The sequence below is a fragment of the Rhinatrema bivittatum genome, chromosome 19, assembly GCF_901001135.1.
Source record: "Rhinatrema bivittatum chromosome 19, aRhiBiv1.1, whole genome shotgun sequence".
Classification (NCBI taxonomy): Eukaryota; Metazoa; Chordata; class Amphibia; order Gymnophiona; family Rhinatrematidae; genus Rhinatrema; species Rhinatrema bivittatum.
The window spans coordinates 27,366,669-27,382,233 of NC_042633.1; the positions used below are offsets into that span (position 1 = coordinate 27,366,669).

General features: G+C 46.4%; 1 protein-coding gene across 2 annotated transcripts in view; it reads right to left on the reverse strand.

The window, feature by feature from the left end:
• Positions 1 to 2,367: 2,367 nt before the first annotated feature.
• The window catches only part of LOC115080647 (histo-blood group ABO system transferase 1-like), a 56,287-nt gene continuing 43,089 nt past the window's right edge, over positions 2,368 to 15,565 (reverse strand). Inside the window, exons 7-8 of one of the 2 annotated variants that reach the window (XM_029584970.1) lie at positions 9,921 to 10,055; positions 2,368 to 3,052 (exon numbers count right to left, since the gene is read on the reverse strand). In XM_029584970.1, coding sequence (XP_029440830.1) covers positions 2,383 to 3,052; positions 9,921 to 10,055 — 805 coding nt within the window. In that variant the 3' untranslated portion in view covers positions 2,368 to 2,382. The remainder of the gene's footprint in view (positions 3,053 to 9,920; positions 10,056 to 15,565) is intronic. The other variant, XM_029584971.1, reaches the window with a different exon arrangement.

Consider the following 15,565-nt stretch of genomic DNA (forward strand, 5'->3'; position numbering starts at 1 on the left):
TCCAACCACACGAAGAGGGGGTCGAAGATGTCCTCCCCCAAGTGGACTCTGCTCACCACAGATGCCAGCCTGAGCGGCTGGGGAGCACACTGCGAAGAACTCACCGCCCAAGGGCGGTGGAACAGAGAAGAGTCGGGGTGGAACATCAACCGACTAGAGGCACGGGCAGTCCGGTTAGCCTGCCTGAAATTTGCTCACAGACTGAGGAACAGAGCAGTCAGAGTGATGTCAGACAACGCCACCACAGTGGCATACATCAACCAACAGGGCGGAACCAGAAGCCAACAGGTGTCCCTCGAGATAGCCCCGCTAATGGCTTGGGCAGAGGCGAATCTTCAGGACATCTCCGCCATCCACATTGCCGGAAGGGACAACACCACGGCAGACTTCCTCAGCAGAGAAAGCCTAAGTCCGGGGGAATGGCAGCTGTCCCTCACAGCCTTCCAGATGATCGTGGATCACTGGGGGATTCCGGACATGGACTTGCTAGCGGACAGGTCCAATGCTCAAGTACCCAGATACTTCAACCGCAAGCAAGATCCGTTCTCTCAAGGGATCGACGCCCTGGTTCAGCCATGGCCTCCAGGGGCCCTGCTATACGCCTTTCCTCCGTGGCCCCTGCTGGGCACCCTTATCCACAAGATTCAGAAGTACCGGGGCCTAGTTCTTCTGGTGGCACCAGACTGGTCAAGAAGACCCTGGTACGCGGACATGAGAAGACTACTGGCAGGGGCGCCCCTTCCCCCGCTCAGGGATCTGCTGCATCAAGGTCCCATTGTCCACGAGGATCCGGCTCAATTCTCTCTTACGGTCTGGCCATTGAGAGGGCTAGGCTGAAGAAAAGAGGATACTCGGAGCCAGTGATAGATACACTCCTCCGAGCTCGCAAGTTTTCCACTTCCCTCACCTACGTAAGGATTTGGAGAGTGTTTGAAGCCTGGTGCGACACTCAGGGCACCAATCCACATGCGACTACTATCCCTATTGTTCTGGATTTCCTGCAGGATGGACTTCAGAAGGGTCTCTCCCTCAACTCCATCAAGGGTCAGGTGGCTGCGCTGTCTTGCTATGGTCCCAGGAGGGATGGCAAGTCCATTGCCACGCATCCAGATGTTTCTCGCTTCCTGAAAGGAGTCAAGCACATTCGTCCGCCACTGAAGTGGCCAGTGCCTTTGTGGAACTTCAACATAGTTTTGGATTTCCTCGCGGGATCCACCTTCAGACCCCTTCGGGGCCTGTCTCTCCGTTCTCTCACTTTGAAGATGGTGTTCTTGCTGGCTGTATGTTCAGCACGCCGCATCTCGGAGCTACAAGCACTGTCTTGCCGTGATCCTTTTCTCAGAATCACTCCTGAGGCTATCCATCTTCGCACAGTTCCATCCTTCTTGCCTAAGGTAGTCTCACAATTTCACCTCAACCAGACCATATCCTTGCCAACTACGGCAGGCCTGAAGAAATCAGAAGAAGGGCGTTTGCTACGCCATCTCGACATTGGCAGATTGCTGCCCCGATATCTGGAAATGACAGAAACAGTACGAAAGACTGACCATCTGTTCGTCCTTCACAGCGGGAAGAAACAAGGAGAAGCGGCCTCTCGGCCCACCATTGCCTGCTGGATTAAAGAAGTCATCAGAGCAGCCTACGTGGAGGCCGGGAAGTCACCGCTTCTACAAGTCAAGGCTCATTCTACCAGAGCCCAAGCAGCATCTTGGGCGGAATCTAGGATGCTGTCGCCTGCAGAAATATGTAAAGTGGCGACGTGGTCCTCCCTCCACACCTTCTCCAGGTTCTACCGTCTGGATGTCCAGGCCAGGGAGGACACAGCATTTGCGAGGGCAGTCTTACACGGTCCTCAGGCAGCCTCCCGCCCAGTCCGGGAGTAAAGCTTTTGTACATCCCACTTGTTCTGAGTCCATCTGGCTACACGACAGGAAATGGTGAGACTACTTACCTGATAATCTCGTTTTCCTTAGTGTAGACAGATGGACTCAGCATCCCGCCCAGCTGCCTGTATACATTGGTTTCACCGATTCAAGGTAAGCCTTATCACTTCTTACATGAGTGCGTCCACTCTACCAGGTGTTGACGCCTTCCAGTTGGGAATGCTGGCGGTCTCCAGCTACTATCAATCGGTCAGGGGAATCCTGTTTTCATTACTTCATTGAGCGTCAGTACACATATATCCATAACAGCTTTTGCAAGGAAGATTACTGAAGAGCTTCACTTCCTGTGGGGGTATATGTACCCGTGCTGACGTCAGATCCATCTCCAACTGCTAGCACGAGCACACTATACCCACTTGTTCTGAGTCCATCTGTCTACACTAAGGAAAACGAGATTATCAGGTAAGTAATCTCACCATTTTAAGTTTATGTATGATTTCTACAGCGTTTTTTTTCCATGTTCCACTCGTTTAATTTTTATGTCCTTTGGACTTCCAAGGCTGTTGCTCCATATGTACTCAGGGGACAACAGCTTTGTGGGTTTATTGTACACAAGCTGCTTGTTTAAATGACTCTCTTCAAAGACCCGTGCTTCAATGTCATTGGCCTTGTCTATCATGATGGCCTTGTGGTATGCTGTTGTCAGCTGGTAGATCTTCTGCACGGTTCCGAGATAGAAATTTCCTTGGTAGTAAAAGTCTCCTTCATCTTTAGGAATAAAGGCTTGAGAGGCTGGGCGCCTTTCGTATGGAAGATCGTGGCGTGGTGTATGGTAGAATGCAGGATGAAGTGCAGCCACCAACTCCCCAAGAATCTCCACTCCTATATGAGCTAAGAACTCCATATCTACATCTAGACTGGCGATATAGTCCACTTCCTTATTAAATAACAGTTCAGTCTGGTGGTTGATTACCTCCATCCTGGCTAGGACTGTTTTTTGCCAAGAAGAGTAATGAGGGAGCGTGATGATTTCCATAGATCTATTCAATTTCAGATCAAGAGTTTTCACCTCATTGGGTTGATCTGTAAAAACATAGTAGTTCACCCTTACTCCTTTCAGGAAGTACTTCTCTGCAGATTCCAGGAACCTCTTCAGCAATATTACATACCTTGTGAAACAAATTTTTTTTCTCATGTTAATGATGCTTTGAAAACTATTAAGTCCACACATGCAAAACTGCATACTTCTGTTCTGAAAAAACAATGGAAAACTAGCTGGTCACTCTAACCTTAAATAAATATAATGGACTGAATACGTAAATGTAACATGTCATTAGCATTCTTATATACTAAAATAGTACACAAACAAGAAGACTATACTCAAAAGAGATTGGTCCCCCTAAGTTCAGGACTTAGCTGGCCAAAGCTGGGGCTACAGTGTGTTCCTCCACGGACCATAAGTTTGAACTGGGTAAGCCAATACTCGGGTCAAACTTAGCCAGATAGAAAGGAGGCAGGCTGGAGGTGGGGCTTCAGTTTAGTCAGGTAGTGGTGAATAGCACATTACCAGGCTAAATGTAGCCAGATAAGTCTGGTCATGATAAAGAAAAGGTCTAAAGTTTAGACTCGCTCAGCTATATTAAATCATAGAGCTGGTTAGATATAAAAAAAATAACACCTCTGGAATCTAGCAATCCTTATGCCCCTACCCCACCAAAAAATGTGGGGACATAGCACTCTGTCCTCCACCCTCCTCCCAAATGATTTTGAAAAGTTGTGGTCCTTGCTGATCTGAGGCCCATCTTTTATTTAAAGGACAAGACTGGCTTCACGCCAACTCTTGCCCACCACCCCAACCTTCCACCAAACTGGCAACCTATAATCCAGCCTTCCAACCGCTCAGAACCCTCTGAAACCCCCAAGGATGAGCCGGGAGCCACTATAGATCCAACCACGCTCCTGGCAGCAAGCTGCTTATGGTGCTGGAGTCGTACAATTGAAACTTTACATCAATATAAAGAGCTCTGGAATAAGCATAAGAATAATATGGACTGTGCTGAGAAAGCATTCTACTCCTCGCCAATCCAGGCAGCAGGCAAGAGGCCCAAGCAGCTGTTTCAGATTGTATGAAAGCTGACTCTTTTGCATCATACTTCTACATCGATTCCATCAAATAAACCAAACTCCTGGAATGGTGAGGATTTCATGTGCTGTCTGTCATCTAAAAATAGCCAACATTGTGTGGCAGCAGTTTCTGGGGCTTCGAGCTGGTTTGTAGATTTGCCTGAATCTAGCAAGGCCCTGTGGTCCGAAATGTAGGTCCTTAATACTATGTCTAAGTTCAACCTCGCTTATGGTCCTTTAACTCCTTGTCACATCGCTATTTTAAAGTCTGCAAACCTAATGGCTGTGTCTTTTCTGACTGATTTCATGACTCTCTTTCAGAAAGGCATGTCCCCAAGTCTCTAAAGACACACTACTAAAAAAAACCCCATCTTGACCAGTTTCAGACCAATCTCGTCACCATTACTTGTTGTGAAAATCATTTGAGTATGTGGTTCTGAAGCAGATGACCTGCAAGTGATAGACCCTGCACAATAAATACTGAAATTCTTCTGCCTTCTCTCATTGACTCTCTAAAATGAGGTATGCTGGAAAGAAATGTAACCCTTACTAGCCATTAAAACATGTACTACATGCAGGGGCAGTTCTATGAGACAGGGTGAGGTGGCCGCCTTAGGTGGCAAATGTTTGGGAGCAGCAAGTGCCCCCCCCCCCCCCCCAAAAAAAAAAACAAAACCCTGCAGTGGCCACCTCACTATGCCTTTTGATTTCTAATGCCAGCAGGGTTCCCACACCCCCACAGGAAAATCCATGGCACTGCAAGATGACATGCTAGAGGAGTTCCCACTCCCCACCAGCACTAGCAAAGACACCATGACAGTGCTGCAAGATAACCTCCTGGCAAGGTTCCCACTCCCAGCCAGCACTAGAGAAGGCCCTGTGGTGATGGTGCTGCAAAATGAGGTGCTGGCAGGGTTCCCACTCCCCGCCACCAATAGGAAGATCAAGTGGGCTGCTGGCAGAAGAGGAGGTTCCTCTGTGCCACTGGCATTTCCCCTAAAGCCAGTGGCAGACGGGGTCCTGCTGTGTGGCTGCAGCCGATGAAGAGATCCAGTGTGTGAGAGTGAGAGAGGCTGCATGAAAATAAGTGCCCGTGTCTGAGAGACTTTCAGAGTGTGAGAGAGAGTGTGAGTGTGTGTGTGTGAGAGAGAAAGGGTGCTTGGGTGTCAGAGTGCCTGTATGTGTGTGAGAGACTTTCAGAGTGTGCGTGCGTGCGTGTGTGTGAGTGAGTGAAAGGGTGCTTGGGTGTCAGAGTGCCTGTATGTGTGTAAGAGACAGAATACCTATTTGTGAAAGAGTGCCTGTGCGTGTATGAGAGAGAGGTTAAAGGTTTTGCATCCTCCTCCAGTCTTCGAAAATCTCAGAATGACTGGAAATTTAAAGCTCCCAGGTATAGAGAATGGGAGATTTTTTTTTTTTTTATGTGTGTTAGTTTTATTCATTTAAACTTTATTTTATTTTTATTCAAAAAGGAGAAATAGCAGCTTTTAAACTAGAACAAGGGGGAAAGCCAACAGTCACTGAGCAGTGCATGGTTCAGAGAATTGTATCCTTGAAGGATACTAATGAAACAGGAGAGTTAGGGCATACCAACAGAGAGGTTCCATTAAAAGCAAACATAGTCCATGCGCCTATATGTAAAAAATCATCGAAGCTAATTATTTCTGAATTATCCCTAACAACTGAAAAGCAGGTTGTTAATACAAACAAAATGTATGTCAATGCCAGAACACTAAGAAGTAAGATGGGAGAGCTAGAGTGTATAGCAGCAAATGATTGGCATCACAGAGAGTTGGTGGAAGGAGGATAACCAATGGGACAGAGCTGTATCATGGTACAAATTATATTGCAATGATAGGGAGGATCAACTTGGTGGGGGTGTGGCACTTTATGTCCGGGAGGGTATAGAGTCCAACAGGATAAAGATCATACAAGAGACTAAATGCTCAGTAGAATCTATATGGGTAGAAATCCCATGTGTGTTGAGTAAGAGTATAGTGATAGGAGTATACTACCATCGAAGGCAGCGCTTCTCAACTAGTGTGTCGCCAAACACCGGCAGGTGTGTCACATCTCCCGGTGTCCCACTGCCCTTTACTCTTCCCTTCTGTTATTATTTAGGAGAGTAGTGGGTGGATCCTTGGACCAGTGGCAGATGACCATGCCCCCAGGGCAAGATCCCGAGAGGGACCACAGGTCAGGCTCAGAGTTAGGAGACAGACACACACTAGTTCTTTTATTAGGCAGTATAATGAACCACCAGAGGTGGCAGTAGTGAGCTGGAATGCCCGGCAGGGCTGTAGTCCCTCAGATACTGGAACAGCGATCTCTGGCGGCTGAGCTGGAGAGAAACTGAAATATAGTGAATATGCAGGGTTCATGTACCGAACCTGATGGTAACACTCACACAATGTCTCATAGAAGCCCAGGAGTTGGAATGAAGTAGGCCCTCAAGGAGCGAGTACCTGGTTCCAGGGAAAGCTCTGAGAGAGCAATAGTAACTCACAGATGTAGTAGGCAGCGATGACTTCCAGGCAGAAGTGAATTCCGAAGAAGTCCAGGAATGAGGGCCCTCGAGGAGCGAGTACCGGTTCCAGACTGCAACCTACAAAGTAAGAGAGCGAGGCCCCCGCGGAGCGGGTTCCCCTTGTAAGGCCGAGGAGGCAGAGTAGCGTAGATAGCAAGGATAAGGATTTCTTCTAACGAGTTGTTAGCAATTCAGAGACCTTTAAATATCTGAAGCGGATGACGTCATCTCAGGGGGATGCCCCTGCAGTTCGCACCACTACTCATACTTGAGGCGGGGCCGCGCCGCACGCGTGCCCCTAGGCATCAGGTCAACATGGCAGATTGCAGCATCAGGCCGGTACGGGGACGCCAGATGAGGACGGCCGAAAGATGCCACGGTAGCCAGCCTTCCATCAACCGCGGAGGGAGTCGCCAATGCGGTAAGGTGGGTGGAGTGGAGACATCGGGCAGCGAAGGTCACAACACCTTCTCCCTTTTTCCAGCCCCGATGCCAATTGGAAGTCTCCTTTCTTCCTACCCCCATTGCCCAATGGGAAGCCTCCTTCATTCTGCCTGCCCCCGTGCAGGCCAATCGGAAACCTCCTCCCTTCTACCTACCAGAGGGAGTAGGAAGAAGGGAGGAAGCCTTTGATTGGCCAGTGCGGCAGGCATCAGAATTCCCGGGGTGGGGTGGGAGGAATAGAAGTGTTGAACTCCGATGAAGCAAGGCTGCGACAGGTCCGTGGCGGCGAAGAGGAAACCCGACCCCCGAGAAAGCAAGGCCGCCATGGGAGCCCATTCCCATGGCAGCGAAGAGGAAACTCGACCCCGACGAAGCAAGGCTGCCACAGCCCGTGGCGGCGAAGAGGAAACCCGACCCCGCCCGAGGCCACTACGGGAGCCCATCCCCGTGGTGGTGCAAAAAGAAATCCCGCCAGAGTAAAGCCGCAGAGGAACTGGAGCCCATCCCTGCAGTGAAGAAAGAATAAATTTTTGGTGAGAGCGGGTGTGTCTGCGTGTGAATGAGTGCCTGGGTGAGAGCTGGTGTGTGTGGGTGTGAATGGATGCCTGGGTGAGAACTTGTGTGAATAGGTGCCTGGGTGAGAGCTTGTGTGAATGGGTGCAAGAGTATTTGTGTGTGATTGAGAGCTTGTATATAAGAGACCATGAGTGTGATTGAGAGCGAGACTGGTCAGGAAGATGACTGGTGTGAGAGAGACAGACTGGTCGTGGGGTCTAATTGGGGGGGGGGGGGGTGTCTGTGTCTGGTTGTGGGTGCTAAGGAAGAGGACTGTGAGTATAGAGCTTCAGCAGCCCTTGCTGCTTCTGGTGAGTGCTATTGGCCTGGAAGGGAAAGGAGTAGGAGAGTTGCTGGAGAGGGTAAGTAAAGGTGGCTTTTAAAGTTTATTTTTCTTGATTGACTGCCATTTTAATTATTGGGTATTATGCAATGTCTGCTGTTTTGAAATATTTTATTGATATTTGGACATGTTTTAATAATTTTTATGAGTTTTTAATTGTTGGATATTATTCTGTTCAGCAGCTGTTTTGTAACATTTTTAGTATAGCTTTACAATTATTTCTGTGTGAGGGATCAATAGCAGCTTGGCTTGTTCTGTTTCCCCCATGCATCCATTCACACACAGACACACCGGCTCTCACCCAGGCACTCATTCACACGCAGACACACCGGCTCTCACCCAGGCACTCATTCACACGCAGACACACCAGCTCTTTGAGTGGAGGAGTAGCCTAGTGGTTAGAACAGTGGGCTACGAACCAGGAGACCAGGGTTTGAATGTAATCCACTCAGAAAGTAAAACGTGCAGCCAAGCCGCATGGCAATTTCTTATGTTCTTATTCTGCTTTTTCAGGCACTTCAAAGCAGTTTTAATTATTGGATGTGATGAGTCTGCTGTTTTGAAATATTTTATTGGTGTTTGGTAATTTTTTTAACATTTTTGTATGTGTGTGTGTGTGGGAGAAAAGCCTTAATGAATCGGCTGAAAGGCAGACTATAAATAAATAAACTAGAGTTCCCAGCTTCCTAGAAAGAGTGTCAGTGATAGGTATCAGGTTTCCCAAAGGAGGGACAGATATTTTATCGGCCCTTCCCCAGCATTACAAATCACCAAATGGGCTAGACTTCAAGCCCGACTCCCCCCCCCCTACCCCAGTTGCACTGCACCATGGGGGTGGGGGGCACCATGTCATCCCTCACCTCAGGCAACAGACTGCCTTGAGCCACCCCTGACAACACAGAGCCAGACAGGTTACCCCCGTGGGCTGCTTTTGAAAACAGCCGCCAGGTTGATATTTTCCTACATTCTGCCCCCGTTTGTAGCTGCTGGATTATCTCCTTTTAAGTGGTAAACATGTAAAAATGGTCAGCTGATTTTTAGATGTTTATTTGTTATTCAGTTATTGGTTTGCATTTTAATGTGATCAATATTGAAAATATTTTGTAATATTGTGTAAATGATCTTATGGTTTTTTTTTTTTTTTTTTTTTTAGTGTTGTCAAGGTCAAGATAAGGCGAAATTATAATCCACCTTCAGTTTTCTTAGAAAAGACAGTATAGAAATTGAAGTAAATTAATAAGTAGGTTGGGATACTTAAGTTTAGAAAATTCCATTCTGTGTCTAATCTGCATACATTCTTCCTCCCTTCTCTCCCACTTGCAGAAAAAAGGAGGTACAAAGTCTGCAGGATCTTTTTTTCTCACTTGAGTACCCACACAAGCAAATTTTGAAAGGAAGACAAATAATGTGAGGATAATTTTCAGATCTGTTTGCAGTATTTCATTTGCACGTGCAAGTGGACGCGCAGAGATGTATCCTAGTATTTTATAAACCGTGTAGCGGGTTGCTGCAGAGTTTATAAAATACAGTGTAGCTCCGCTCCGAAAGTACACGAATATTTGCAATGCAATGAAAGTGCTTATTTTCACGACCTATTTTATAAGCTTGCGTGCATATATTTTACGCGTGATTTATATACAGAGGCAGGTTTATTTTAAAAGTATGTGTGCATGCTTGAAATTACTAATTTGCTGCTGCCAGTTCACTCAGTCCATCTGCAGTTCACCTGGACCCTGTAGCACTTTATCCTTAACCCCCCACCAGTCAGACCTCCCATCAAAAAATTGCAGGCATACTTTCAATGTTTATAAAATCATATGTGCACAAATACAGGTTACTTACATGCATGTATGCTAATTTTCTGCATGAAACCCCTTTGAAAATGTACTCAGGTTTGTGACTACCTAACTACCTGTGGACCTTGTGCCTATGTGAGCTATTAAAAATTGCCTCCTGAGTGTAAAATAAAATTCATAAAAATAAATATTAAATACCAGAAAAAAAAAACAAACTCTTAACTAGAGCCAGAATGTGGTGTACCTACTTGCTGGTGACAGAGACTAAAAGGCCAACTGTGTAGTTTTTGTACTGAAATTCTTCCATCAGGATGTCATGGTTAAAAGTCCCTTCCCAGACAATCGGGGCAAGCCAGGGGGTGAGAATCATCACATCATTGCGTCTGGAAGAGTTATTGCTGTTAGTCACAAGGAGGGATCATGCAGAATGGTCTATGGCATTGCAAGTTGCATGGAGTAGACCAACTCAACATTCCATTCTGTATAGCTCAAATCTACATTGCTCTCACTGATCCTGAATGTGGCTGGAGGCCACGTTATCTCAAGATGGAATACAAAAAGGAGAATTGGTTCTCATCTGCTAATTTTCATTCCTGTAATACCACAGATCAGTCCAGACAAGTGGGTTTTGCATCCTTCCCAGCAGATGGAGGCAGAGAACAAAAACTTAGAGGCACTGCTTACATAACTGAGAGGGCCTCCTGCAGTCCCTCAGTACTGGCCTGTTCCCAAGCCAGATAATGTCCCTACAAAACCTCCAATCAGGGTGAACAGGAAGCCCAGGGTCAGAATCCCCTGGCCTGGAGCCACCAACACTTCCAGCGACCAAACTAAAAAAAAAAAAAAAAAAGTCTGATAACCAAAAACACTCAACTTACACACTCTGGCAAGGATCTTATCTGAAATTCAGTCTTTTGGCATCAACAGGGTGGTTCTCTGGACTGCTCTGTGGTATTCCAGCAATGAAAATTAGCAGGTAAGAACCAATTTTCCTTTCCTGTTCATACCCAGATCAGTCCAGACAAGTGGGATGCACCCAAGCCACCCTACACTGGGCGGATGGAGAACACTCTCACCAAAAGATGCATCTTCTTGTGCCCGAACATCCAAACGGTAGTGTCTGATGAAAGTATGTAGTGAGGACCACACCGCAGCCCTACATATCTCCTGGGGAGACAACAACCGGCACTCTGCCCAGGAAGTTGCCTGCGCTCTCGTAGAATGCGCCTTTAGACCACTTGGAACTTCTCGACCCTTACGAATACAGGCCGAGCAAATGGTCTCCATCAGTCAATGGGAAATTGCTGCTTTTGAGGCCTTATCCCCTTTGGGGCAGATTTTAAAAGCCCTGCGTGCGTAAATCCAGCTGGATTTACGCACGCAGGGGACTTGTGTGCCGGCGCGCCTATGTTGCATAGGCCGCCAGCGCGCACAAAGCCCCAGGACGCACGTAACTCCCGGGGCGGTGCGGCATTCGGGGACGTTACCGAGGCCTCCGAACCAGCCCCTAGGCCGGGGAATGGCGCGAACAAATCTATGCCCGTGCATAACTTTAAAAATCTACCCCTTTCTTTGCACCACCAAATAACACAAAAAGGTGAGCTGAATGGCGAAAACTATTAGTGACTTTCAAATACCACAACAGCCCCCTCCGCACATCCAGAAGATGTAGATCCTATCCTGAGGGGAATCCTTAGACCAATCTTGTGAAGCTGGCAGCTCAACCGTCTGATTAACATGAAGAGGATATCACCTTCAGTAAAAAGGAGGGAACCGTACGCAATGTCACTCCACTATCAGAAATGCGCAAAAAGGGATCTCTGCAAGACAGGGCTTTCAATTCCGAAATCCGCCTGGCCAAACAAATGGTTCCAAGAAACACTGCCTTCAGAGTTAAGTCCTTCAATGTCGCCCTTCTTAGTGGCTCAAATGGAGCTTCACAGAGTACTCACAGAACTAAGTTAAGGTTCCAATCTGGTCCGGATGAGAGGCTATCTCCCCTGAAATCTGCCCCTAAGAGCCCCCAAGGTGGACACTTGAACTCTAAATAAGCTATACGCTAGACCTTTAGCGAGTCCCTGCTGTAAAAAGGCTAGGATCTGAGACACGTCCACTGAGAATGGATCCAGACATTGTTGCAGACACCACGCCTCAAACTTCTTCCAGAACCTAACCTAAGCCATGGACATAGAGTCTCCTAGCTTGGAGAACTGTAAAAATAACCAACTTTGAATAGCCTTTTAGACGCAACCGCTTCCTCTCAAAAGCCAAGCTGCGAGACAAAAGTGATCCTCCCTGTCCTAAAATATGGGACCCTGCCAGAGCAATGTTGGCAGGTGGGCCAATTTGAGAGGACCTTCTATGGCGAGAAGGACCAGGTCCGCAGCCTCTCTGGTGCCACCAGCACCACTGTTCCCGGATGATACTCTATGCCAGGGGTGGGCAATTCCGGTCCTCGAGGGCTGCAAACCAGTCGGGTTTTCAGGATATCCTTAATGAATATGCATGCAAATCTATTTCATGCATATTCATTAGGGGTATCCTGAAAACCCGACTGGTTTGCAGCCCTCGAGGACTGGACTTGCCCACCCCTGCTCTATGCGCTGGAGCACTCAACCAACTAGCGACCAAGAAGGAAACACATGAAGGATTCCCGTCAGCCAAGGGCACACTAAAGCATCCAGACCAGTGTTGCCAGGTTTTCATGAAAGAACAAGCACTTTTCCCAAAAAAAACAAGCCCAAAACAAGCCCAAAACACGTGAAGTTGAAACTTTTTTTTATTTCTTATAACATTGAACACTTGAAATACTTTTGTAATGCACACATAATGGCTGACTTTATTGTAATAAATTGTAGCTCTCACAGTTAACTAAAACAAGTGTGACAATTGATATCAGCCAGTTCTTCATTGTCTGTAAGGTCAGCATTGTCACGATACATATTTTCATTGAATCGCTTCAGCATATTACTACCTGGCACGAAGCTGGTACAGCAAATACCCTGGCGTCTCATGCCATAACGTACTTGCAATATTGCCGAAAGAGTTGCATTTGCCATACGGTTTCTTGTCTTGGACTTTATTAAATTTACTTGAGAGAATACTCTTTCAACATCTGCGTTACTCAGAGGCAGTGCTAAAAGTGAAAGTTTCCATGTCACATTTCTTACCTGTAGTCAGCTGGTATAGACAAGCTTTTTTTGCCAAAATAAGGATCTTTTTTGTAAAGGTGATCTGCTGCAGGGAGAAGAAATGAGGGAAAAAATAGATGAAATCAAGTGGAGTAGAACAAATTAAAAAATACCTGCCTCTCTCACACCTTCCCTCCTCTGAGCACATTTCTGGCCCCCACATCATCATCATCATTCCCCTCTCCCCATCGAGCACATTTCTGGCCCCCACATCATCATCATTCCCCTCTCCCCATCAAGCACATTTCTGGCCCCCACATCATCATCATTCCCCTCTCCCCATCGAGCACAGTTCTGGCCCCCACATAATCATCATTCCCCTCTCCCCATCAAGCACATTTCTGGCCCCCACATCATCATCATTCCCCTCTCCCCATCGAGCACATTTCTGGCCCCCACATAATCATCATTCCCCTCTCCCCATCGAGCACAGTTCTGGCCCCCACATCATCATCATTCCCCTCTCCCCATCGAGCACATTTCTGGCCCCCACATCATCATCATCATTCCCCTCTCCCCATGGAGCACAGTTCTGGCCCCCACATCATCATCATTCCCCTCTCCCCATCGAGCACAGTTCTGGCCCCCACATAATCATCATTCCCCTCTCCCCATCGAGCACAGTTCTGGCCCCCACATAATCATTCCCCCCTCCTGATACCTGGCTGTAGCTGCAGTCTGATTCCTTTGATGTTGCTGCTCTGAGCTCTAATGCCGTGCTGCTGGCCTTCCCGTCCACGTGCGATGCAGTGCTGGATGGAGGAAGCGGTGCTCAGCTGGCTGGGTCTGCTGGTCCGCTGCGCTGCCTGCGCTCTGCCCACAAAACGTGCTCTCCTCACATCGGGACCGGGTGTGGCGTGCATTAAAAGCTCTGTCTGCTCACTCTGATTGGCTCTTACTGCTGCAATATAGGGATAGGATGCGCCTGCTAAGGACACAGGCTTCATCGTAGCAGCAGCCAATCAGTGTAACATGATTCAGACTTCAGCGCACAGGTCCCGCCCAACAAGCCCAAAAAAACGCGACCGAAAGAAAAAATAAGCCCAATTAAAAGCAACCCGCGAGTCGGAAAAAAAAAACCGCGAATGACTTCAAAAAGAAGCCCAATCTCGCGGTAAATAAGCGAGGTTGGCAACACTGATCCAGACCTACTGCACCAGCCTCACTCCTGCGACTGAAAAACCTCAACGTCTTCACGTTGGTACCCGTTGCCATGAGATCTAACTGAGAAACTCCCATTGGGCACAAATGTGATCTCAGGCTTCCAGGGACAGCTCCCATTCCCACAGATCCAGTTGCTGCCGACTGAGAAAGTCCACCTGAACATTGTCTACTCCGGTGACGTGAGAGGCTGCTATTTCTTGGAGGTAATGCTTTGCCCAAGCAAACAACTGCTGAGCCTCCAGAGCCACTCTGTGGCTCTTTGTTCCTCCCTGGAGATTGATGTATGTTTATTTATCATCATTTATTAAACGCTTTACCAATAAATATTTATCGCCCAAAGCAATTTACAAAAATAAAACAAATAAATATAACAATTACAATTTAAAATTAAACACACATCCATTAAAAACAAAAAATACAACTGAAATGAATTTCATACCTTGATCACTTCAACTTCATAATTGATTTCAATGTGACTTTTAATGCTGCCTATAGTTTAAACTCTAATATTACTGAGTCAAGCCAATAAGATCATTGTGACATAGCAGCAATAAACCAAGTTTTCCGCATTTTTTGAAATTTGCATAAATTGGTTTCTTCTCTAATATTTATTGGAAGACTATTCCATAAGCTCAGAATAGAATTGGAGAACGATCTAATAGCCAAACGCAAATGTTTACATTTTTTCACTGAGGGAAGCTGTAAATATCGGCCTATCGAAGGAAGATTTCTATTAGACACCTGCCCTGTCAAGATATTTTTTATGGAAGGCAAACCAACACCAAATTTTTAAATTTGCACCTATCCACTATTGGCAGCCAATGTAGTTCCAATAATAATGGTTTAGCTGACGTTCTACGAGATTTCCTAATACAATTCGGGCTGCAGTATTTTCAATTAATTGACGTTTATGAATAACTTTCCCTTGTAATCCTAGGAAAACTGCATTCCAATAATCTAGATGAGAAAGCACCAAAGCAAAAGCCACCGATTTAAGCACTGTATAGCCCAAGGATGGTTTCAATTGTCTTAGCATTTTTAACCTAGGATAATAATTACGAGCCACCTATGTTATATGATTTTCCAAGGAAAATTCTGAATCAATATTCACTCCTAATGATTTAACCTGATCTTTTGGGGCCAATTGTATGCCATTCAAACCTATTCCCTCTGGAATCAACCCATTACCAATTTTCAACATTTCCGTCTTTTCAGAATTAAGAACTAATTTGTTTTCCATAAACCAATTAGAAATGATTTGTAAACAAAGATTCATTCTTTTCTTAACATCCTCAATATAATTTCCCACATGAGCCAAAATTTGTATTTCATCAGCATAAATAAATGGAGTAAATCCAAATGATCTTATTCAATTACCCAATGGGCTGAGAAACAAATTAAAAAGAAGAGGAGACAGGGTTGAACCCTGAGGAACCCCTGATTTTATTTTATTAAAGGAAGACTTCATACCTTGGAAGATCACTAATTGCTTCGTATCTTAAAGAAAACTAGATAACCATTTTAGGGCTTAATCATGA